Source organism: Berghia stephanieae, chromosome 7, assembly GCF_034508935.2.
Source record: "Berghia stephanieae isolate SIO BIC M18660-M18661 chromosome 7, UCSD_Bste_1.3, whole genome shotgun sequence".
Classification (NCBI taxonomy): Eukaryota; Metazoa; Mollusca; class Gastropoda; order Nudibranchia; family Aeolidiidae; genus Berghia; species Berghia stephanieae.
In genome coordinates, this window is record NC_088366.1 from 35,927,349 (window position 1) to 35,950,156 (window position 22,808).

General features: G+C 34.7%; 1 protein-coding gene across 4 annotated transcripts in view; it reads left to right on the forward strand.

Annotated features, from left to right (window-relative positions):
• The window catches only part of LOC144977160 (putative aminopeptidase NPEPL1), a 48,153-nt gene that overhangs the window by 22,379 nt on the left and 2,966 nt on the right, over positions 1 to 22,808 (forward strand). The window contains exons 1-11 of one of the 4 annotated variants that reach the window (XM_078922031.1): positions 296 to 448; positions 8,162 to 8,325; positions 9,832 to 10,014; positions 10,772 to 10,873; positions 11,427 to 11,582; positions 12,672 to 12,753; positions 13,218 to 13,360; positions 14,828 to 14,905; positions 15,759 to 15,914; positions 17,624 to 17,705; positions 18,364 to 18,527. In XM_078922031.1, the coding sequence (XP_078778157.1) occupies positions 8,182 to 8,325; positions 9,832 to 10,014; positions 10,772 to 10,873; positions 11,427 to 11,582; positions 12,672 to 12,753; positions 13,218 to 13,360; positions 14,828 to 14,905; positions 15,759 to 15,914; positions 17,624 to 17,705; positions 18,364 to 18,527 (1,290 nt within the window). In that variant the 5' untranslated portion in view covers positions 296 to 448; positions 8,162 to 8,181. Of the gene's footprint in view, positions 1 to 295; positions 457 to 8,161; positions 8,326 to 9,831; positions 10,015 to 10,771; positions 10,874 to 11,426; positions 11,583 to 12,671; positions 12,754 to 13,217; positions 13,361 to 14,827; positions 14,906 to 15,758; positions 15,915 to 17,623; positions 17,706 to 18,363; positions 18,528 to 22,808 lie in introns of those variants that run through there. The other 3 variants (XM_078922033.1, XM_078922032.1, XM_078922034.1) reach the window with 3 other exon arrangements.

The following is a 22,808-nucleotide window of genomic DNA, read 5'->3' on the forward strand; positions in this document are numbered from 1 at the left end:
ACAAGCAACTATGTTTGTCTGAACATGTGTGAGGATGTGTCACAAATTCCATGTTTTGATTGGTCAAAAATCTACTGGTTAATTGAATTACGATGTTTTTTTAAAGTGAATTTATTTGTTTGTTTGTTTGTTGTTGTTGTTCTTTGTGTGTGTGTGTGTGTGTGTGTGTGTGTGTGTGTGTGTTGTGTGTTGTGTGAGTGTGGTTTTTTTATTTATTTATTTTTTTTTTTACAGAAACTTTTTTTAAAAATAGCATCAAAATGCTAAACTTTTTTTGTTGTAAATTATTAGTCAAGGGAGATAATTGTGATTGTGAAATACTTGTGTAAACTAGAGTCAGTTTCTCTTCAATTTTTTTTCTTCATTTTCTCATTCACAAACCAAGAAGGGAAGAAAAAAATAGATTTTTATTCCCCTTCAACATCACTTATAATTTCCTGTAAAGACGGTAAAATAGTAATATAGTGATTTTTAATTCGTTCCTATATATTAATTGCATTACATTTATGATTTATTTTAATGCTTGTGTTAGACTTCAAAACAAAGATAGAGTCACGGAAACTGGCAGGGGGTGGTTTAAGTTTAGTTTATCGTCGTCGTGTATCATCTGAATGAAGAGTGACCAACCGGCTTTTGCCTGTCCTACTATCTGATCTGATTCTTTCTCCTTGCGTTGTTGGAATACATTTTCATCGTTTTTGGGTTCATATTTCGGTATCTTTTTTACTTCCACAACCGACTCACAAACTTTTTTTTTTTTTTTGGCTGTCGCTACTGCCAGACAGACATGCCTAGTCAATGATTACCTATAATGATGAACGATTTATAAATTCATATATTGCCAGACAGTGACAGTGTCTGGCAATAATCAAAAGCCTGGCCTTTTGCTATTTCCAGACACGTTGGCAGAAAAAATGTTATGCAAAATGCCAAACCAGGCGTGAAAAATATCCTGACAAAATCAAAATGCCAGTATAGGCTACTTTGTGTCCCAAAGCCGTTAATATTCAAGTGATAATATTTAACACACATGAAAGTGAACAGTGCTAAAATGCCAAATCCAGCTTTTTAAAAATGCAAATGGCACCAATGAAATTTAAGTTTTTGACACTTTGAACTAAAAACGTCAAACTGGCAATTCTGCCTTCTTTTTTTTTTTTTTCTCAACCTGTCCAGTTAGAAACTTTTTAATCAGTAAATCGGTTCATAGCCCACCAACCATTAACAATTTCACTACCTACCTACCTGTTAACTTTTTTGATCTTCTTGTTTCTTTAATTTGTTAATTCTGAAAAGGATAAGAAGCTTATATAGAGAGTGTGCTTAGGCGAGCAACAAAGGTCATTGGTGGACTCAAGGACTTGAGTTATGAACAGCGCCTGAAAAGAGTAGGACTGCCAAGTATGGATAAGTTCACACATTGCTTGTACGCAACTCAGGATAGGCTGTTCACAGTAGACAAAAAATCAGTCACCAGGGGCCACTCATATAAACTTCTGAAACCCAGAGTTAAAACCACCCTTCGACAGAACTTTTTTACACAGAGAGTAATAGAATGTGGAATGCATTGCCAGCAAATGTCGTTGAAGCGCCGAGTGTCAATGCTTTCAAGAATAGATTAGATGCTGTGATGGAAAGTTATGTGCATAGTGTAGAAGTGCCTCCCACCCAAATTAGCTATGATCAAAAGATCAGTAGAGAAATTGTAGTGTAGCAGGGTGTCCAGCGAGGTCGGATAAGTCGGATAAAGTCGGATTTTTTACCTTAAGGTCGGATTGGTAGGAAAAAGTCGGATAATTGCACCCGATGTCGGATTTTTTGCCATGTCAAGCATTTTCCTCAAAACCACAAAATCACCATTATGTCTTATGTCATATTTTGACACCTGTGTTCAGTCTCTTGAAATTTGGTGACGGTCCCGTTTTTATGACGTCGGGCCAGACAGAATGGCACCAGATGTCACATTTGATACAGACGACCAGTGGTGTTTTTTGATTAGCTGGTTGATGGTTGAAGGGGAAGGGAGGGACAAATGGGTCTGGATTTTTTTCTCCGTTGTAGGTACCTACTGCCTTTTTAATACCCCCCCCCCCTCTCTCTTCTCTCTCTCTCTCTCTCTCTCTCTCTCTCTCTCTCTCCCCTCTCTCTCTCTCTTTTTCTTATAATCATCTGGTTATACAGAGATAATAATATATTATTAGAATAAAGCAATGGTAATTGGCTTAATTTACTCTTCTTTCTTTTTACCTTTGGGCTATGGCTTTAAATTTGAGAGATTATTGGGTTGTATTTAAGCTGAATAACCACTATGTTTCGGTAACAAAGATATTGTAGCCTGCTTTATGAAGTAAAAATCAAAACAAAACAACACTTTCTGGCCTTTGATTTGAATAACATTGTAGGCCTTCAGCATGTGGAAAGGACAATTCATTAAATGTTTACAAAAAGTAAATTTATGTCTAATAATAAGAATGGATTTATACTACTTATAGTAATATATTAAATAATACTAATACAAAACTATGTTCCTGTTATTTTTACACTTTGCTTGTGTTTGATCTGTAGACGGAGACATTTTCCTCCTTTTTGACGCGGGTGGTTGGATGGGAGCATCACCCTTGAATCATATACCTATGATGTTCGCATGGGTGTACGATCCGATAGTGATGTCGTTTCTTCTTCTCTTCACTAGCCTATCCTGCTTCTTTGGTTTGTGATTGTATTTTTGACAGGGGATATTTTTTTTTTTCTGTAAATCTTCTGCCTGTTTGTTCTTGGTTATTTATAATTTAGCTTATGATATCTTTAGTTTATGATTTTGATTTACATTTGAGCCAAGGTCAAAAGGTGCCCGCCTGATACCAGTGTTAATAAAATTTGATTTTTACTTAATTATGGGCTGTTTTCATTGGGTTAATGCTTGTAATCAATTGATAATATGAAGAAGAGATAAAATTAGATAGCTCAACGTACTCTGTTCAACAGAATATGAAATAAACAACTTGAAAGTCAAATTTGAATGGTGTTTGGCATGTGCTTAAAACGAGGTCACCGCATCACCTTTTTAGAAATCATGTAGAAATTAAATGTGATGTTTTAGCTCACGTGATTTAAATTTGACTAATAGTATGAAGCCAAAATTTACTTTTAAACGCAATTGCAGTATATTACATATCTGATTAAGTTTCATATAGAGTTCTTAAAAAGTTGGTGTTGCTTGTGACCTTTGGCGTCATCAAACACAGCACAATACTAAGACTCGACACGAAACTTTAAAGCTCATTTTTAATGTTTATAAAATCTTTTATTATGAGAAAAAAGGATAGATTTACTATCTGAATTCAAATCTTGGAGTAAATGTATACCGTTTTGCCGATATTGAGGTTTATTGGTTTTGGTGTCATTTGTCACAAGCAACACGGCATGCGTGAACACGTGGAAGTTTGTTTCGTTAAATGGCGATTCGCAATTTTGATCCACCCTTCTTACCAGTCTTTGAAGTGCAGCACTTTCATTTGCCTTTCCAGCGTGGCTCCAGGCAGAAAAGGTAAGTTGAACTTTGGTGTCATCGCTATTTTACATTGTCACAAGCAACACTTGATATTGGATATTACAAAGTGCCACCAAAAAATTATGTTTTCAGCTGTTATTTTATTTACAAATATGATATTATGACATCTCACATAAGACTGATTTTGACACAATTAATTATTTCCTTGTAATTCTAATTTTTTTTATGTTTCAGGGTTGTATCAATCAAGAAAAAGACAAAACTCAAGCTTTTGACGAATCCAGATAAAAGAAGGGTTGTCAAGAAATTTGATTTGATTTACTATTAACACACTAAATTACTACAAACTAGCAGATTTGAGCAGTAGGGCGGATGTTACCGTATGGTTACATGAATTCATTACCATGGCTGATATTTATCTAGTGTTTGTTTGACTTCTGGTACTTTTTGTGACCATTGGTGTCATTGGTTAAAATGTCACAGGTGACACTTAAGTTTGAAGTTTCTAATGTATTTCTGTTTTCATGTTCTTCAAAGCTTGAAATGTCATTGAATTACATTTTAACAGGCTATATTACATGTGTTCAGTTGCTATTCTTGATTTGTTGAGGCAAAATTCTGTTCTAGTGCCGATTTTGACCAAAGTAATAGCAACAATGGTATTACTAATATCTAAGCATATTTCCAATTTGCAAGTATTTAGTCTCTTAAGATATTATCGAATTTCATTTTAGAGTAGGTTATTGTGCTTTTTTGACTGAAAATAATGATGTATTATGGACGAAAGTGTGATTTGGTGTTGCTTGTGACATAAGTAATGGTGTCACCGGTCTTATGTCACAAGTCACATTCAGATGCTCTAATTTCCATGTATATTTCTATTTTTGAAGTCTTTGGTTTCTGAAATATTATCAAATTCCATATTTAACTGTTGTTATTACACTGGTTTGACTGAAATTAATGATTTATTGTCGAAATTGCAATTTGGTATTGCTTGTGACATAAGTAATGGTGTCATCGGTCTAATGTCACAAGTGACACAATGTCGCTAAATAAGAAATGCTTTGGTCACATTATTTCCCAACATTTTATTCCAAAAGTTTCTGAACATTGCTGGTAATAAGCATATGCAATATTGTTGTTGTTGTTAATGCACAAACATTTTTATGAAATACTTTATTTGCATTCTATGTTGCTTGTGACCGATGACACAAAAAAGCAACATTTTCTCCAACAGTTGGTATTATTATTGTACTATGATTGTTGTTGATTGTGTCTGTTTGTCTATAACTTACTAAATAAAGTTTGATACTCAACAAAAATCATTTGGTTATTGAGTTTTTTGTCTCATTTTGGTGTCACCGGTCACAGGTGACACCAGCAACCTATAGGTATTGTTGACGATATTATGCTGCGTTAGACCTTAAAGTTATCTAAAGGGCCTTTGATTCATGAAGTACAGGGTTTTTGCTACACATATAGAAACATGAATGGACTATTATGTCACTTTTATTTTGGGAAAAAAAATTGGCACCTTTTGACCTTGGCTCATTTGTACTATTTTTGTTAGATTGCTTGTTTTTTTGTTTCAGCGGTCTCTCATATAACCTCAATTGTGTTGGAAGAGACCTAAAGCAACAACAAACAAACAAACAAACAAACTCCTTTTTGACAAATTGCTATTATCATCACTGAATAAAAAACACTCACCAAAACCACTACATCAACATCTCTACCACCACTACTATTACAACCACCACCACCACATCATCATCCCTACCACCACCACTACTACTACAAATAACACCACATCATCCCTACCACCACTACTACTACAACTACCACCACATCATCATTCCTACCACAACTACTACAACCACCACCACACAATAATCTCTATGACCACCACTACTACAACCACCACCACATCATCAACCCTACTACAACCACCACCACAGCATCATCCCTACCACCACTACTACTACAACCACCATCACATCATCATCTCTAAGACCACACTACTACTACAATCACCACCACATCATCATCCCTACCCCTACTACCACATCATCCTTACCACCACTCCTACTACAACCACCACCACACCATCATCACTAGCACCACTACTACTACAAATAACACCACATCATCCCTACCACCACTACTACTACAACCACCACCACATCATAAACCCTACTACCACTACTACAACCACCACCACATCATCATCCCTACCACCACTACTACTACAACAACCACCGCATCATCATTCCTACCACAGCTACTACAACCACCTCCACACAATCATCCATACGACCACTACTACTACTACAATCATTACTACCACATCATCCCTATCACCACTACTACTACAACCATCACATCATCATCCCTACTACAACCACCAAATGTTTAAATTACACTTTCAACTTTTCCACCGACTCGTGTCAGAAATTGATGCAAGACAAATTTTGGATCGCATCTCAGTAAATTTGAGTGAAATTCAAATTTATAGGTTATGGTCGCATGGATGGGTCATGATCTTCACGATGAAAAATTTCCTCCTTTTTTGTGACCAGTCATTCTCACCCCTGCTTTTAAATTGCTTGGTAGGATTTTTTGGGGGGAGGTAGGATTTTTAAGTCTGATAATCTGCTGGACACCCTGTGTAGGCTAGCCCCTGATCACAAGATCAGGTAGGGAAATGCATTAGATCAGTTGTGAACAAGACATTCAGTGACTGGAAAGACTCGGCGACAGGCCAGTGGCCTAATCAAGCGACGTCGATACCTTCTATTCTATTCTATTCTATTCTATTCTGACCACCATTTGGGTATTATTGATGATACTAATGATAGTTGGGGATTTGTTTCTTTCGCGGACAAATCCCTAGGCCTAGGTGTTGTTCACCCCAAAACCAACCACACCTGCTATTTTCCTGTCTTTCTCATACAAAGTATTACAATTTATTCTCACACTTCCACAAAACTAGATCCAACAAAATATCCAAATCAGAGGTGAAAATAACCATCAAAACAATGAAGCAAAACTGGTGGAAAATTATCCAGCACATATATGAATTTTAAGTTATAAAGATGTTGGTGTGGATAGACAGCTCAGTGGGTTAGACCACCTTTCATTTTGTTCCTTTTTGCTTGTCTGTTATTTTGCCTTGATTTTTTGTTTTTGACCAAGATATTTTATATAATATATACATATATATTTTTTTTCTCTCTGACCATTTCATCGACCTCTGAATTTTTGTTTGTTTGTTTATTTATTTTTATTCATATTTTTAGTATGCACTTTTTGAGATCAGAGATGAAGAATACAATTTGCAGTATTCTATAGAAAGGAACCAAAAGAGAGAAAAAGATTTTTTTTTTTAAATGGGAAGGGGGGTGTGGTGACATTTATCAACTACAACGCTTTGTAGAAAGAAGACAAATTTTTTAAAAAGTGGTGGAGCCAGGATTCAAACGCACAGCGTTGATTCCGACAAGCCCTCTAAGACAGATTTCTTACCCATATTGTTGGGTAATTTTATACTTTTATTGATTTATTATTATCTTTACTTATTTCTATGTGCATTACAAAAGTTTCCATATTCTGGAATTGGATAACTGTTAAAAAGTGGAGTTTCGAAAGAACATCTGTGTATAATCATCCATCGTTACTGCCTACAGTGTATGGTAAAAATCACATAAAAAGTACAAGTATCACCGTACAATGAAAATCGCCAAATACACTATTATCACCGTACTGTGAAAATTGCATACAAAGATATCACCATACGGTGAAAATAAGCACTATTTTGATTATTTGTGAGTGATGTGCATAAATATGACCATGACATCCGTCCCAAATCACACAAAATTGTGAGCAAAATGTTTTTAACTAGAAGCTAAGGAGACAATGATTTTGATTTATTTTCATTGTTTAAATGGTCAGTTTTGGATAGGGAGACCACGATTTTGAACCTCCGACCACCTAAAAATGTCTGTCAAATTCTTTATGTTGTTATGATTTTTTAAAATATCGTAATGTAATAGTAATAGGCGTGGGATGACATAATATTGCCATTGCAAATTATCGGCCATACATACGAAAAAGTTTTGTTGGGTTTTTTTTAATATCTAAAATTTAATTTTTCATTTACTTGTTTGTTTCTGTTTTGTTTTTATTTTTGTTTTTTATTTAGGGTTTATTTTTTAAATTTCTTTTTTTTTTAAAATGAAAACTTTTGTTTTGCTAGGTACTTACAGTTATTTTGCTAGATTGAGAATGGTACTTTTATCCTTATCACACCCAACACAAAACCTTTTGCATTTTTTTCTAAGGCTTGTTTTGTTTATTATTTGTGCGTTTAAAAATTAATTTTTTTTTTCTGACATTTTGTGATATTAACTAACACACAACATTATTGTTTTGACTCTCAATATCTCCTTTGTTTATGAGACCCATCCTCCCACCCCACCCCCACCCCCAAACTGGACCCTGGTTTTCTGGGGTAGGAATTCAGACAGACCAATTTTTCTGGAGCAGAGATGTTTTGATTTGTGAAGCTTAGATGACCGTGCCAGAAAAACGTGACATTTGAAAAACTATTACTATTTATTACTATACAACATTATATTATATTGTTCACAGGCATCATTTGACTTGTAAGTATGGCAAGTCTATTTTATACATCTTCTCTCCAACCATCTGATCCATATGACAATGCTGTGCTGATAGTGGGTCAACTGAAACATTTGGTCAGATTGAGATTTGATGATGTCAAGGCCAAGTTTGGTGGCAGAGTTGATCGAGAGGTTTGGAAATTATCTATATAAAATTTGTAAAAAGAATATTCACAAATAAATGGAACATACACAACCTCTTACGCTAACAGCAATGCAAACACATACACAACAGTCAAAGCCTTTAAATCCTTAAGTAGACACATGTTACGAATATTGACAATTAATTTTCAAAGTATTTGGAATAAAAAAGAAGAACTGATAAAATGATAAATTACCCATTTTTGCATTATTATAAGAATAAACCTGGCTAAAGAATGAAAGAGCAAATAATGAATTTGCTATATCAGATATAATTGAAATGCACAGATATGAAAGATGAATTAATGCTAAAGAGGAGAAGGGAGCATTATGTTTGCCATAAAGGAAACAATCAATTTTGATGTCAAATTTATCAAGGAAACTAAAGAAGACTCACACCCTCCCTGTTTTGTAAAAAAAAATTAAATCGAACTACCCCTCATACTAGGAGTTGTGTATTGAAATCCTTACAGAATATGAAACAATGAAAGGAATCTGTAATAGAATCAAACATCTATGAAAAATACAACAAACCACTGACCTGGATTGGAAGCGATTTCAATCTGTTTGACATAAATGGACAACTCGATAGAGAGTAACAGGTTTCCAAAAGAGCTAAATACAATGTTCATAGAGGCAATAATATACATTGGTCTGATCAACTTATGAATGATAACACACAAAACCCACTTCTTGACTTGTTTTTCACAAATCACCCATCACATGATAACAAAGTATGTTGTCTGGTCTTAGTGATCAAGTTATAGTACATGATGATACTGAGCCAGCCCTAAAAAAGACAGTTAAAGAGAAAGATCTATTTCTGTGTGAAAACAAGCAAACATTACCCAATTGAAACCAAAAAAAAAAAAAACAACATCTTGCCAGTGTATTCTAAAAATTCTGACATTTGTATCCAATGGGAACATTTCACCAGCAACATTAAATCTATCCTATATGAAAATGTCCCCTTAAAAACCACTACTTCAAAGGCATTCCAACCATTGGATCAACATCCAAACCAAGAGATTTGTTAAAAAGAAATAAGAACTGTATCTAAAGGTAAAAAAAAAACAATCCAAAAATCAACTCTGACAGTAGCAAAAGACGAGTTCAAAAAAATTAAAGTGAAAACTCATAGGAAGTATGTTAACTACAATAAGAAATGATGAGAACCCCAAAATTGATTTTTAATTATTTTTTTTTCTATTTTACTTCCTCAAAATTTTGGTCCAAATATACAGACACACCAATATCTTTCGCATTCCTCATAATTTGTCTTTCTTACTTTATTAATTAATATCACGAGCTTTTAATCTGGATTGTTCATACCAGTGTGCATATAGATACATTTGTTGAGAAGAAAACATAACAGTCATGTATTATTCCATGTCATGAGTTCATCCAACTCCTCATAACTTTACAGATTAATTCTATTCTTACAATCAATTTTCTTTTTAAAATTGCTAACTTTTCCTTAACTTTTTACATTTTCAGACATTTGCGACCTGCATCAGTAGTTTACATCCTTCACCAACGGACCAATGCTCACTCTGGCTTAACAGTGCTACAGTTGCTGCATTGCCCTTGAAGTGCAGCAGACACAACACACCATCCCAGAGTCATGCCTTGACCAAGCTGGTAAAAGCCTCTCTAGCAGGCGGGCAGGAATACATTGTGGTAGGAATTTCTCTTGATTCGTGTGATATTTATTTATTCATGTGCCATGTGCTTCACTGTGCTGGCTCTCCACCACTTTTTCCTGCACCTTCTGCAGCATGTCATTGTGTTCCTTTCTAATTACTAACGATATAATGAGAATAAAATCAGGACTAGACATCATATCGCTATAGAGAGGATGTCATTAAAATAAATGTTGTTATAGGCAGGCTACAGTTTTTAAAGGACCAATGGCAATTCACATTGTTCTAACCAGGAACCTCACAGTATAAAATAGATTCATCAAAAGACCTTTTGTCTCTAAGATCTACAGCTGAAGACCGTGAAACGATGAGGACTCTTACAAAGAGGATATAAGAGGTGTCCCAATTGTATGACTAGGAGATGAAAGACGCAAAGTCATTAAAAATGTGATGCCATTTCCAAAGTGAAGACTGTTTTACAGAGATTGTTTTAGTTATAAACAGAACTGTAAAGCATTAGTGTTGAATTCTTTTCTCCTTTTTTATTCTCTCTTTTTTTGTTTATTTTGTTTTGTTTGTTGTTTGTCGTCTTCTCTTATTCAATGAGACAATGATAGTGAAATGTCTGTTTATCTGGACAGTCCATATAAGGAATATGCATCAAATACGAATAATAAATGCTGTAATAATTTTCCTTTTACTTGGTTTCTATTTCTCACTTTTTTTTCCCACATGTTTCCAATTGGTGACAATTGCCATATGCTCTAATTCTTTTTCTTTTTTTTTCCCCTCAGATGGTCTGTGAGAAGGACAAAGCCTATGCCTCAGGCATGGCCATTGCCAGGGCTCTGCCTTTATATTCTGCCAAGTCTGGTGGTCACAGCAGTACAAGGAGGGTAAGAATATTCAGTTTCTTACATATTTGCAGTTGGAAAAAGACGAATGTCAAGTAATCAGGCGTTGGGAAAATTAAGTACAGGAAAGCAGCATGTATGGATCGAGATAACAAATTATTCACTATTGCAAAAACAGGTCGAAAATCTTTTATTTCATATTGTACTGCCTTTAGATATGTTGTTTTGTTGTACTTTGATGTATCTACTAACAGACAGGTCATTTGGAAACAGATAATTTCTCATTTTAAAATCGTGCTTATGATTTTATATTTCATTTCTACTTCTATTTTTTGGGAAAAGAAAAAAAAGAGTGAAGCAATTGAGACAAAAAGTAGGAGGGTCAGTTTGCTTGACAGGGATAATGCATAATTGCGTTGTTTGTTTCTTAAATAATTGATAAATCAATACAGCATGACAAAATGGAGCAGTTTTATTTTGAATTCTCCTTGGCAGACACTAAAGTTTTACGACTAAAATAAAGCTTGAGCATGCAAATTCTCATTGCAAAGAAAACATTTGTATGTGACTGTCATATCAAAATTCTCCTTACCAGGTTACGGTAGAGTTTTTAGTGATGGAAGAGGATAGGATTGTCACCCTTACGTCACAAGAATTGGATTGCCTGAGAGAAGGGGCCGCAGGAGTGAGACTGGCTGCTCGCATTGTGGATGCTCCTTGTAGTGAAATGAATGTTGACCATTTTCTTCAGGTAAATATCCTTATTTAAGGAAGGAATTTTTTATTTTCTGGCTGAATGAAGTTTATAATTTATAGATAAAAGGATGTAGAAAAGTATTAATTTTTCCCAAATGTGTCAAGCGAGTTGAATAATGTGGCCTGTGGTATAAAGTTATTAAATATTATGGAGCTCTTTAAAAATGTACTCAAGTCCTTAAAGTAGAAGCCAGCTAGGTGTGATTAAGGTCACTCAAATTCTGCCTTTACATCTAAATTGTTTATCTAAAATATTTTTATATTATTATCTTTTCTTTTTTCTTTTTCTTATTCCAGACCTGCCCACTCTCCTGATTTTGTCAGGAAATTCCCGATATTTTTTTCATTCCTGATTTCTCTAATTACCAGCTATTTTCCCAATATTTAAAAAAATTGTTATTACTACTCCAGATCACCATCATCACCACAACCACCACCGCTACCACCACCGCTACCATAATCATCATCACCATGATCTTCATCATTATCTTCATCATCACCACCACCACCACCATCACAACTACCATCAGCATCATCATAATCACTAGCACCACCACTACCAACATCATATTTTCATCTAAGTCCCAGATTTGCTCTGGATTTTTCCCAAACTTTGTCTATGAAAAGTTGGCAAGTCTGTTATTTTCATCATGTTGCAAGATGTTGGTTTAAAGCTGTGGATTTGTCAAAATAGAAGTCTGTCTATCATTTTACCATATATTATGCATGTTTTGTTATGCATTGTTGTCACTTTTTTTTCTCCAAAAGGTAAACTTTTCTTTTCTTTATTCTGTTCCACAGTCCCTCCTTATTTTATATAATTTGTTGTTTTTCATAGCATTTTGAGCCATGAGAACAGATTCCATTCTTTGTTTTTCATGTATTATGTATTGTAAATATTGGTTAATGATTACTCATGATTTTCCTCTGATTTTCTGTAATTTTTTAAACTAATTTTTTGTATTTATTTTATGGCCATTTATCATACATTCGTGCATTCATGTGTTATTGTACAGTTTGTAGTTATAGTGGTTATCTTTACTCTTGATTTTAATTCTATGTTTGCTCATTTTCTATTAATCAGGAGATTCAGAAGGTTGGGACTGATTTGGGAATTACACCAAAGATTATTTCAGGAGAAGAATTGGCAGTTAATGGATTTGGAGGTAAATACTTTAATACTTAATTGAAGTGTAGAAAGTATTCAATGTAAAATTATGCTCAACTATTTCCTCAGTTATTCAATCATATCTTGAAAAATATTATAAAAGACTTTTGTCATAAATAAACCTCTCCTGTCATGGAGATAATACGATGACCTTTGGTATAGGTATGTGACGTATTATATGATTGTCACAAGATAGATGTCGATAATGCAAGAAATCCGTAACATTTACTGGTATGTTAAAGATTATGTACATTATTAGGAGTTTGGTAGATATAATAGAGATTTTTTAGGTATAACATATGTGATATTTCTAAGGTGTTGATATATATTATAATAATTTTGAATATGAAGTTGTTAGATAGATTTAATGGAGTTAATTTATTTCATACATGGATTTAATCTGCCTCATAGGATGATATATTAAAAGATTTTTATATTTTTTGTTGTTTTGTTGGTTCACAGGAATACATGGAGTAGGGAAAGCTGCTGAAGTACCTCCAGCTTTAGCCATTCTGAGTCACATTGTACCAAACTCCACAGAAAAAATTGCTTGGGTTGGAAAGGGCATTGTATATGACACTGGTGGTCTCTGCATCAAGACAAAGGTTTGATTAAAAAATTATTGTTTTTATTCTTGATTTTCTTCCATAGGACTCCTTTTTTACTTTTACTAAATTCTGTTTTTCCTAGGCAACAGACTGGAGATTTAGGAGAAAATTTGTGTTTTGTTCAAATCTTGTATATTTTATTTATCTAGTCACCGTGCTTTTAAAATGTGTTTCATAAGTATGATAAATCGTTTTAGTGGTTAGTTACATGACGTCAAAGTTGGAACATTTTCTTACATCAATACGCAAGCAAAAAAGTTCTAAGTTCTTGAAAAGTGAATTTTTTTCTCATTTTCTTATTTATGTATGGATTTTCAAAATTTAAAAAATGTTTTCCATGACTATCAGAATACTTTATGAATTTAGTTAGAAAAATGAATTTTAAATATTCACAAATGTAACAGTCAGAAGGTGAAAATTTTGGATTTGCATTATTTTGCATTTCCTGAAAGAATAAGCTTCCCAGAGCATTTTAATCTTTATTTGAATTAAATCGGGTGATTTTTCATGAAGTTATGGTCAGATGTATGGGAAAGGTATCCAGCAACTTTTCTCAAGTTTCATACTTTTTCAACTTGACTAGTTGTAAAAAAATATTTAGAAGTGAAATTAAGCTATTTCCCGAAGATGTACAAAAGGGTTGATTTAATCATTTATGACAAGAACTCACGTTTATTAAAAATTGACCTTCTAACTAAACTAAACTTGGCAATATCTAAGTCCAAACCTTTCCACCATCCGACTGATTATGTCATTCACTGTAACAAATAGTCTCTTATGATACCTAGTAATAATAATAATAATAATAATAATAATAATAATAATAATGAAAATAATAACGATTATAGAATTTTCATAACTCATTTTCCAAAAATAGTTTATTTTAACATTCTTTCATCAATATTGTCATACAATCATATAAGTTATCATAATCATCATTGTTAAGTTATCATCATCATCATCATAGTCAAAACAGTCCAAGCCTGTTTATGATGACACTGACAAGGGATACAGGTAAATTCTAATGTTCGACCACACACCCGATTGGCTGTTGCAATAGACACCAATAGGGGACACAAGTAAATTCTATTATTCACACCTTTGTGATGAATGGTATAATCACAATCCAGTTGACCACCCCATTAGACCAATTTGCATTTTATGAACCATCGTTTTAATTGAAGGAAGACTACAAAAAAGCTCTTTTATCGGGACAGTCATTGTCAAATTTCGTCCCCATTAAGCGGCGGCTGTCCCAATTAAGCGGCTGGGAATTGTCTCAATAAAGCGGTTGTCTCAATTAAGTGGCATCCCCAATACCGGCTTGGACAGTACCATCATTATTATCTTCCTCCTCCTCCTCCTCCTCCTCATCATCATCATCATCATCATCATCATCATCATCATGATATTTTGTTTTATTCATTTTTTTTTCCAATATTTTTTTGTTTGTCTTTCTGTCAGACTGGCATGTGTGGGATGAAGAGAGATTGTGGAGGAGCTGCAGGCGTTCTTGGTGCTTTCAAGACTGCTGTCAAACTAGTAAGACTGTAACTTGCTGTAGATGTACTTGAATGGAATGATGAATTTTTAATACTAGTTGAAAGAAGTGGAGGGCGAGACGGCTTGTGACCCAGAATGTCCCTGGTTTGGCAGTGCTAATGGCTTTTTCGTTTTTTGTCTTGGGAAATTTGCTTATGTTGGACAAGTTGGGTGATTCCTATTGACATCATTTTCCTGGAATGCCTGGATGACAGCATAGGAGGAATTTCCTCCTTTTTCTTCTTCCACGATTTCCTGCTGTTTGTCTAATTTTTGTGAAATGTTTATTGTTTTTTCAATAAAGCAATTTTTTAAATAAATCATCAGTGAAGTCAGACATTGTGCTTGTACTTGTTGCTTCATATCGCAACTGCATATTTGTTTGATATTTATTACTATATAAATTAGAAAATAGAAATGTTGCATTGTAGACATCTTGACTACAAATTCTTTCTTTTCAAAGAGCGCTTGAAGCAAAAGGAGATTTTTGAAAATGTTTCTGATTCTAAAAATAGGGAAGGGGGTAATGCTGTAAAAATTAGGCTTAAAGGCAGTTATTCAAAATTGTACTTCTTTTTCACTATCAGCACTGATATATGGTAACTGATTTTTAATATTTACCAAATTGTATATATGTATATATATATATCATGTCATATTTTAAATGGAAATGCAGTTTTATTCATTTAATTTATAGTTTATTTTCATCATTTGAGAAATCAAGATTCTATTTGGTCGAACCAGAAAGAAAAGCAGTTAATCCATAAACAAGTGAAAATGGATTTTTTTTTTAAAAAGCCTCACTCGCAAATTTAATTTCTCCAATTTCTGAAGATATAATTCTAAATTCCAGGGCTTCAAACAAACTCTCCATGCTGTTTTCTGTCTGGCTGACAATGCAGTAGGACCTCAGGCCCAGCGACCAGATGACATAGTCACCATGTACTCAGGCAAAACTGTGGAAATCAACAACACTGATGCTGAAGGGAGGCTGGTTCTAGGAGATGGGGTGTGTTTCTGCACTTAGTTATTGTTATCTAATCCTTTGATGCCATATGTATGGTCAGACAGCAGATACAGTACCTAAACATGTGTATGAAATTGAATAAGAAATAAATTCTGATTCACTTTTCCTTCAATCTTTTGCAAGTTTCCATCACTTACCTTTTTTTTCGATAACTTCCTACAATTCTCATGCATGTTCTGTTTTCTTAAATTTTTTTTAATGGATTAAAAAGGTGGGGGAGGGGGGGGGGGGGGGGGGGTTGGTGTTTTTTGTTGTTGTTGTTGTTTTTCATTTATTCAGGCCTGTACATTTTCCAACAATTGTCGGATTTCTGACAGTACGTTTTTGCTCGATAAATTATGTTAAGTGCTGACATTAAAAAAAAAAAGTAAAAGTAAAAATATAATTCGTAATGTCAAAAAAAACAAAATGAAAATAAAAGTTTTATTTCGTGCCTCAAAAAAAAAAGTTTTTATTCTGTTTCGAGGGTCGAATTAAAAAAAAAAAAAGACATTTTTTATTTGTTGCATCAAGACAAAACAAACTATTCTGTAGGTATATTATTATTCCATCTTGTCGATTATCACCCACTGCACACTCTGCTGGTGTGGATGTATTCACTGCCTACTATGCCACAGACAAGAGAGAGGGGTGACAGTGTCTTGTCTTGTCACGAGTCGTCGAACACACGCGTAGTCAACGAACACACACACTTCTCTTTATTTCGCTACCAATGCACTCATAATTCCGGTTTGCTATCTCCAGTCCTTCGATTTCTTTCTTTCCGTTTGAAAGTGAACCAGAATGATGAATGCGAAATAAATATTTTTCTTCGAAAGATGATGACTGCTCTCAGTGGAAGTTTTCTCTCGTCACAACCCTGATTGTTTAAATTTTTCTCTTTTTCTCCTCCTCCTCCTCTACTTTTTCTTCTTCTTTTATAAGAATTAATCCAAATGAACGAAAGAATCCGCTTAAAAATTTAACACAAACAGGAGCAAAGATAAAGCAGCCTCTCATGTCAAGCACTACACATCCTTCAAAAAAGTAGAAAATTGTACTCTTCCTTTCATTTTACAACTAACTCAGACGTGTGACCAGAAATGTGTGTACTCTCTCAAATAATTGGAATTTTTTTGGACCATAAAATAAGGACCTGCTTATTTTATTATAAATGAGTTGGAGAAAACAATGACATGATTTGACTAGTCAATTGACATGTCATATATTTGTTGTGTTAGTTAATCCATATTTTTGTCCTGTTGGTGTATTTTCGCATGTTCAATAAGTTCCGACAATTTTTTCATCATCCATTTACAGCCCTGGTCATTGACTTGAGTTCGTGAGAAGCTTTCTTTTTACATATCTGATATTAAGTTGCCAGTACGAGATATGTTCCAAAAAATACTTGATAACTATAATTTTGTAAAAATAAATAATTCTTTTGGACACATTTGCAATTAGGATCAATGCACATTTGTCACTGGTGTAAAAAAGGATAATATGGTAATGATAATACTTTATTTGTCCCCAAAAGAGTAGATTTGTGTAACCCTCAGAAATCTCTCATTGTTATTTGCCAGGGTGTTTGTGTTGATAGCTTTCCTCAATAATAAAACCAGTCACATGAATCACCATCTACATTGCATTAATACATTGCAGAAAACTTATATAATCAAATACCCTAAGTATTTCTAATATTTTGTCATCAGGTTGCTTACGCTGTCAAAGACTTAAAATGTGATACTGTGATTGATATGGCCACCCTGACTGGAGCACAAGGCATTGCTACGGGTGAGATCATTGTTGAAAATATATTGGTCTTTTTTTTTCTCAAGGCTGTGGTTTAAGATATAAGAATAAAGCCAAACCTGTATAAGACGGACACCATGGGTTTCTAAACTAAATGGCCTTTTCATACAGGAGTCCTCTTTCTTTAAATAACCACTTGACTATCATCAATTTATTTTTGGTCCCTTTTTTAAAAATAAAGGAATCCCACCTTTTGGACTGCCATTGAACCAAATTACAATTTTTGTTTTTCTTTTTAAAAAAAATTAAAATTCCGTTATTGTGTCATTTAATTTTTAAAATAAGTTCTTCATATTGGATGGGGTTTTTTACATAACATTTTAATCTGGTTCTTTTAAAATATTTTTTTATGAATTTTAATCACACTTCGTTTTAAAAAAAATATCATATGTATACCAAAGCTTTTATCAGACATAAAAACCATGACCAACCCCCCCCCCCCCCCCCCCCCTTGATAATTAATTACAAATTTTAAAAATTGATAGGAACACACTCGTCAGGAGTTCTACTTCTATGACATATTCTAATGTTTTATAGTTGAATAGATGAATTTTCCCCTGGAATTTTAGTTTCAATTTGGTTGTTTTTAAAAAATAAAGTGTAATGTCGTTGCTTGTGGGGGTCACTTGATTTATTACAGGTAAATACCATGCTGGTATTTTGACCAACTGTGAGGTGATGGAGGACATGTGTCTAAAGGCAGGGAGACTGTCAGGTGATTTGGTTCACCCTGTACCCTTCTCACCAGAGCTACACTCAACCGAGTTCTCTAGTGCTATGGCTGACATGAAAAACTCTGTTGCTGTAAGTCGTGATGTGGTATTTATGTAGATAACTGGGTGGGGTTCCTGACCTCCCATAGTGGGCAGGGAGGTACTTACTATGTCTTTTATACTCCTATATCTGTTTTCCAACTTGCTTTCTGTCTTTGTCTTGGAATGAGATATCTTGGTTTTGTTCTGGTTCTGGCCAGATGCCCTGGCTGAGAGGGAAACAGTCAAATGTATAGTTAGTTTTGGGAGATGATATTTTTTTCCTTGTAAATCATCTCTCTGTTATGAACTGTATTATGTTTTCTTTATATTATATATATGATTGTAAAACATCTGAGTGCATTCCTCTTAGTGGGGACCTGTGCTTGTGTCTGGATGAGACTTTTAGTGATCTCAAACTAAGTACTTTGATAGTGTGCTCTTGGAATATACACCTGTTTCTTATTTGAACCAATTCCCCTTTGTCTTACCTTTTCATGGGCGCTTTAATTGTAATTCTAAAACTTTTCACTATGATATGACCTTAATGTGTTGCAAGTACCATAAAACCCTTAAAAACATAAACATAAAAATATAGGTATTTGTACCCATCTTCTATAAGACTATGAATTATCTGATACAGCAGAATCTGATAACCCTGATCTTTTTTAATCGTGTGGTAACTCTTGTGTATTCGATAACATCCTCAAGCACTACTCATGTAACAGGTTCAACAATCAATATTTTTGTTCTGATGTAGCTCCCTACACAGCGTCATATTTTCGACTCTGAGCACTACTTCAATCGCCTCTTATCAGGCTGACCACCTGATACCTGATACCCTTGCTCTCGGGGAAAACTCAATTGGCCGTGACACGATAGGTATACAAGCCGGACGTTGGCGTGGCATGCGCGTGTGGTGCATCACCGTGATGCAATTCTTTGCTTTGAAAACCCCTCTTTCCCCCCCTTCCCCCCACCAAACCATCAGAATAATTCATTTTATTTTCATTATTCATGTTATCACCACGTTCAGATTTGTTTCTGTGCAATTTTTATTGTTTCTTGGTTTTCAACTTGGAAAATAATATTAGTTAAAATACAACTGCTTAATGCTACATTTGATAGTTGAGTGATGTGATTAATTTAATTAATAACTCTGGTTTGGATCCATGAAGTTTTATTTTAAAAAATTTTTTTTTAAAAGTCTTTGTCTTTAATATAAGTTTTAGAATAAGTTCGCGATATGAGCGATTTAGGGATAAATGTTAAATATTCACATTTGTGCTCAAATGTATTATCTCAATGTGTTCTTCTGGGGGGGGGGGGGGGGGGGGGGCTGCGCTTAAGAAAATTTTTTTTATTTATTGCCATTTTTATCTACAATTTGTTAAGTGTTTTACTGGAAGTTATCATACAGAAATGTTTTAGTTAGTTCCTTCCAAAATATCAGGTTACATAAATAAGAGACTACATATAATGGATCATTCATGGGATGTTCATTTAAACCACCTAGATAGACTGTGTAGGATATGTGCACCATTCTCCTTATCAACAAAAGAAAAAAAGTTGGGACGAAAAAATGTTTTGTGTGTGGGACATAGAGAAAATATTTATCTTGTTTTTGGTGTAGATGTGACTGGTGATTGTGAAGATAGACACCCTAAAAATATTTGTAGAAAATGTATTGATTTAGTCAGATCAGTTAAAAAACGCTGCTCAGAGCCATTGCGCCAACGAGCTATTGACATTGGGAAACAAAATGGAACACTATGGTGCCCCTTTAATCCAGACATAATTATCGATGACTGTGTGGTCTGTAGTCACACTTTATCACTGGATGGACGCTTTAAAAAGTCCGAGGATACGATAGTATCCAATTACTCTATGGAAACGACCCATTCAAGCCATGAGGAATCTACATTAGAGGAAGATCACCATGAGCTATCACAATATGAGGAAATATTAGAATTAGAGTGTCAGCCTACATGCAGTCGATACTTGAACGATCAAGCCACTATTTGGAGGCCTTTCGAATCTTCTACTCCATTGAAAAAGACAAGTGATGCTGCAACCGCTATGACACCTCAAAAGTCTGATTCAAAGGCTGTTCCAAATTAAATCAATACATTGCCGAGAAAACGTAAGTATGAAGAGGACAATATCACCGAAGCTGAAAGAAAATAGCTTTGAAAGTGTTAAAAGCAATGTTTAAAATGAATCCTGTTGCCACGTTCAAACAAAGAGGGGGAGCTTTTCCGTAGTGCGAGTGAGTGTGCCTCGAAAAGAAAGTGAGAAGGCAAAGACACCGACGCAAAGAAAACGTGTCAAGCTTTTGGAAAGGATTAGAATGATGAGTCTATTAATGTACAGATGGCATCTGAATTAAAGAAATTACCCATCAAAAAGAGGCGGATTATCGCTGAGCGTGCTGGCATCAAGGACAAAGCATTCATTCCCCATGATGACACTTTGGCAATGAAGGAATGCATGGGATTATCCTGGAGACAAGTCAGGAAACAACGAAAGTTTCTGACAGGAAGGGGAATACAGGTAGAAAATGAAGGAGCCAGTAGAAGTGCATCAAAAGAAATAACAGGGAATATGGTGACCGTGGAAAACATGAATTTTATTGGAGACGAAGACTTGACAAACGAAAAACCATTTGCCTCGTCAATGATATCCGTACTTTGTTAGAGGGTCTTTTAGATTCTCACAGTTGTAAAGATCTCTTTCATCACATAGTGACACCATCCCAGATGATGAAGTGTGGGTTAAGTTTGTTGGGGACCACAGAAAGGACTCATTCAAATTGACCATGGAGCTTTTGAATGTAGGTAAACCAAACACAACAACAAATACCATAGTGATAGGACTGGCATATGTCAAGGACAGTTACGAAAATATAGAACTAATGATGGAGAAGATAGAGCCCCAGATCAATGACGTTCAGAACAACTTAAGATGGAGAGGTAAAACTACTGTTATTTTCATCAATGGTGATTATGAGTTTCTGACCAAAGTGTACGGTCTGTCAGGTCCCCAAGGCACCTTTCCATGTCTGTGGTGTACACAGCCAAAATGATATTTTAGTTCAAGAGCAGAAACCCCATTTCCACAAAGAACACTAGAAGGGATAAAGGAAGACGCCTCATGCTTGATGGAGAAACATAATGGAGATAAAAAACATGCACCCAAGTTCAACAATTGCTTGAGATGGCCATTGATAAACATTGAACTTACACACGCAGTACCTCCATACCTTCACATAATGTTAGGGATAGTCATCAAGCACCATAGACTTTTAGAACAGGCAGTAGACAAGTTAGACATGAGAATTATCATGGATGATAACAGGAATCTATCGCAAAGAGGGAAAAGTTTGAAAATATTTGGAAAGAATTGGCGTCATAGAAGGGATTTGAAAAAACAACTGAAAGACACAAAAACATGCTTGATCCTTAGTCGTACAGAAAGGGACAGACATAGATTCAAACTATCGTACAAAAAATCGAAAAGAAGGTATAATGCATTAGGATTTGAAACCCTCAGTTCAAGATCTGGCCCAATCTGCTCGAGTCTGGATGCGATTTTAGCCAGACACAAGATAACACCCAAGCCTATCATAGTCGGGCCTTTGTCGGCAACCACTGCCACAAGTATTTGACTGCGGAAGTCAGAGGGGCCTTATTAGAAGCTGTTGTGGAAGAAACATGCAAACACACATGCAATTTATTAACAATTGACTTGGCTGAGGAAATCAAAGCTAAATTCACACAACTGAACACCCTATACCAAATTGTCCATGATAGCATTTCAAATTCCAGGCCTATAGACAGAACCCAGTTACACAAGACACAAGAAAACATTGATAATTATCTCCACTTTTTTTAGAACACACTTCACAAACATGATCATTCCAAAACAACACATACTGGACCACCATTGCATTCCATTCATGGCCAGATTTGGGTTTGGTCTTGGGCTCCATGGAGAGCAAGGCACTGAAGCCAGTCACCAAATCATAGGAAAATTTGACAAAATAATGTGTGGTGTTAAAAGTGACACTAAAAAAATCAAGCTCATCATGGAAGCAAATATTCTCCATACATCACCTCGACTACGCAACCAAGGAAAGTCACCAAAGAAAGCAAAAAAAAAAGTAATAAGGAAAATTCTCAAATATTTATTTAAATAAAACAAACAAACTGATGCGCACATTTTGATTAAGTTAACTATTATATTTAAAATTTCATTTTTGGATTATTGAAAATTATTTGTACAAAGTAAGATTTTATAAGACTGACTATTCCAAGATTATTGTGAAGCTAGC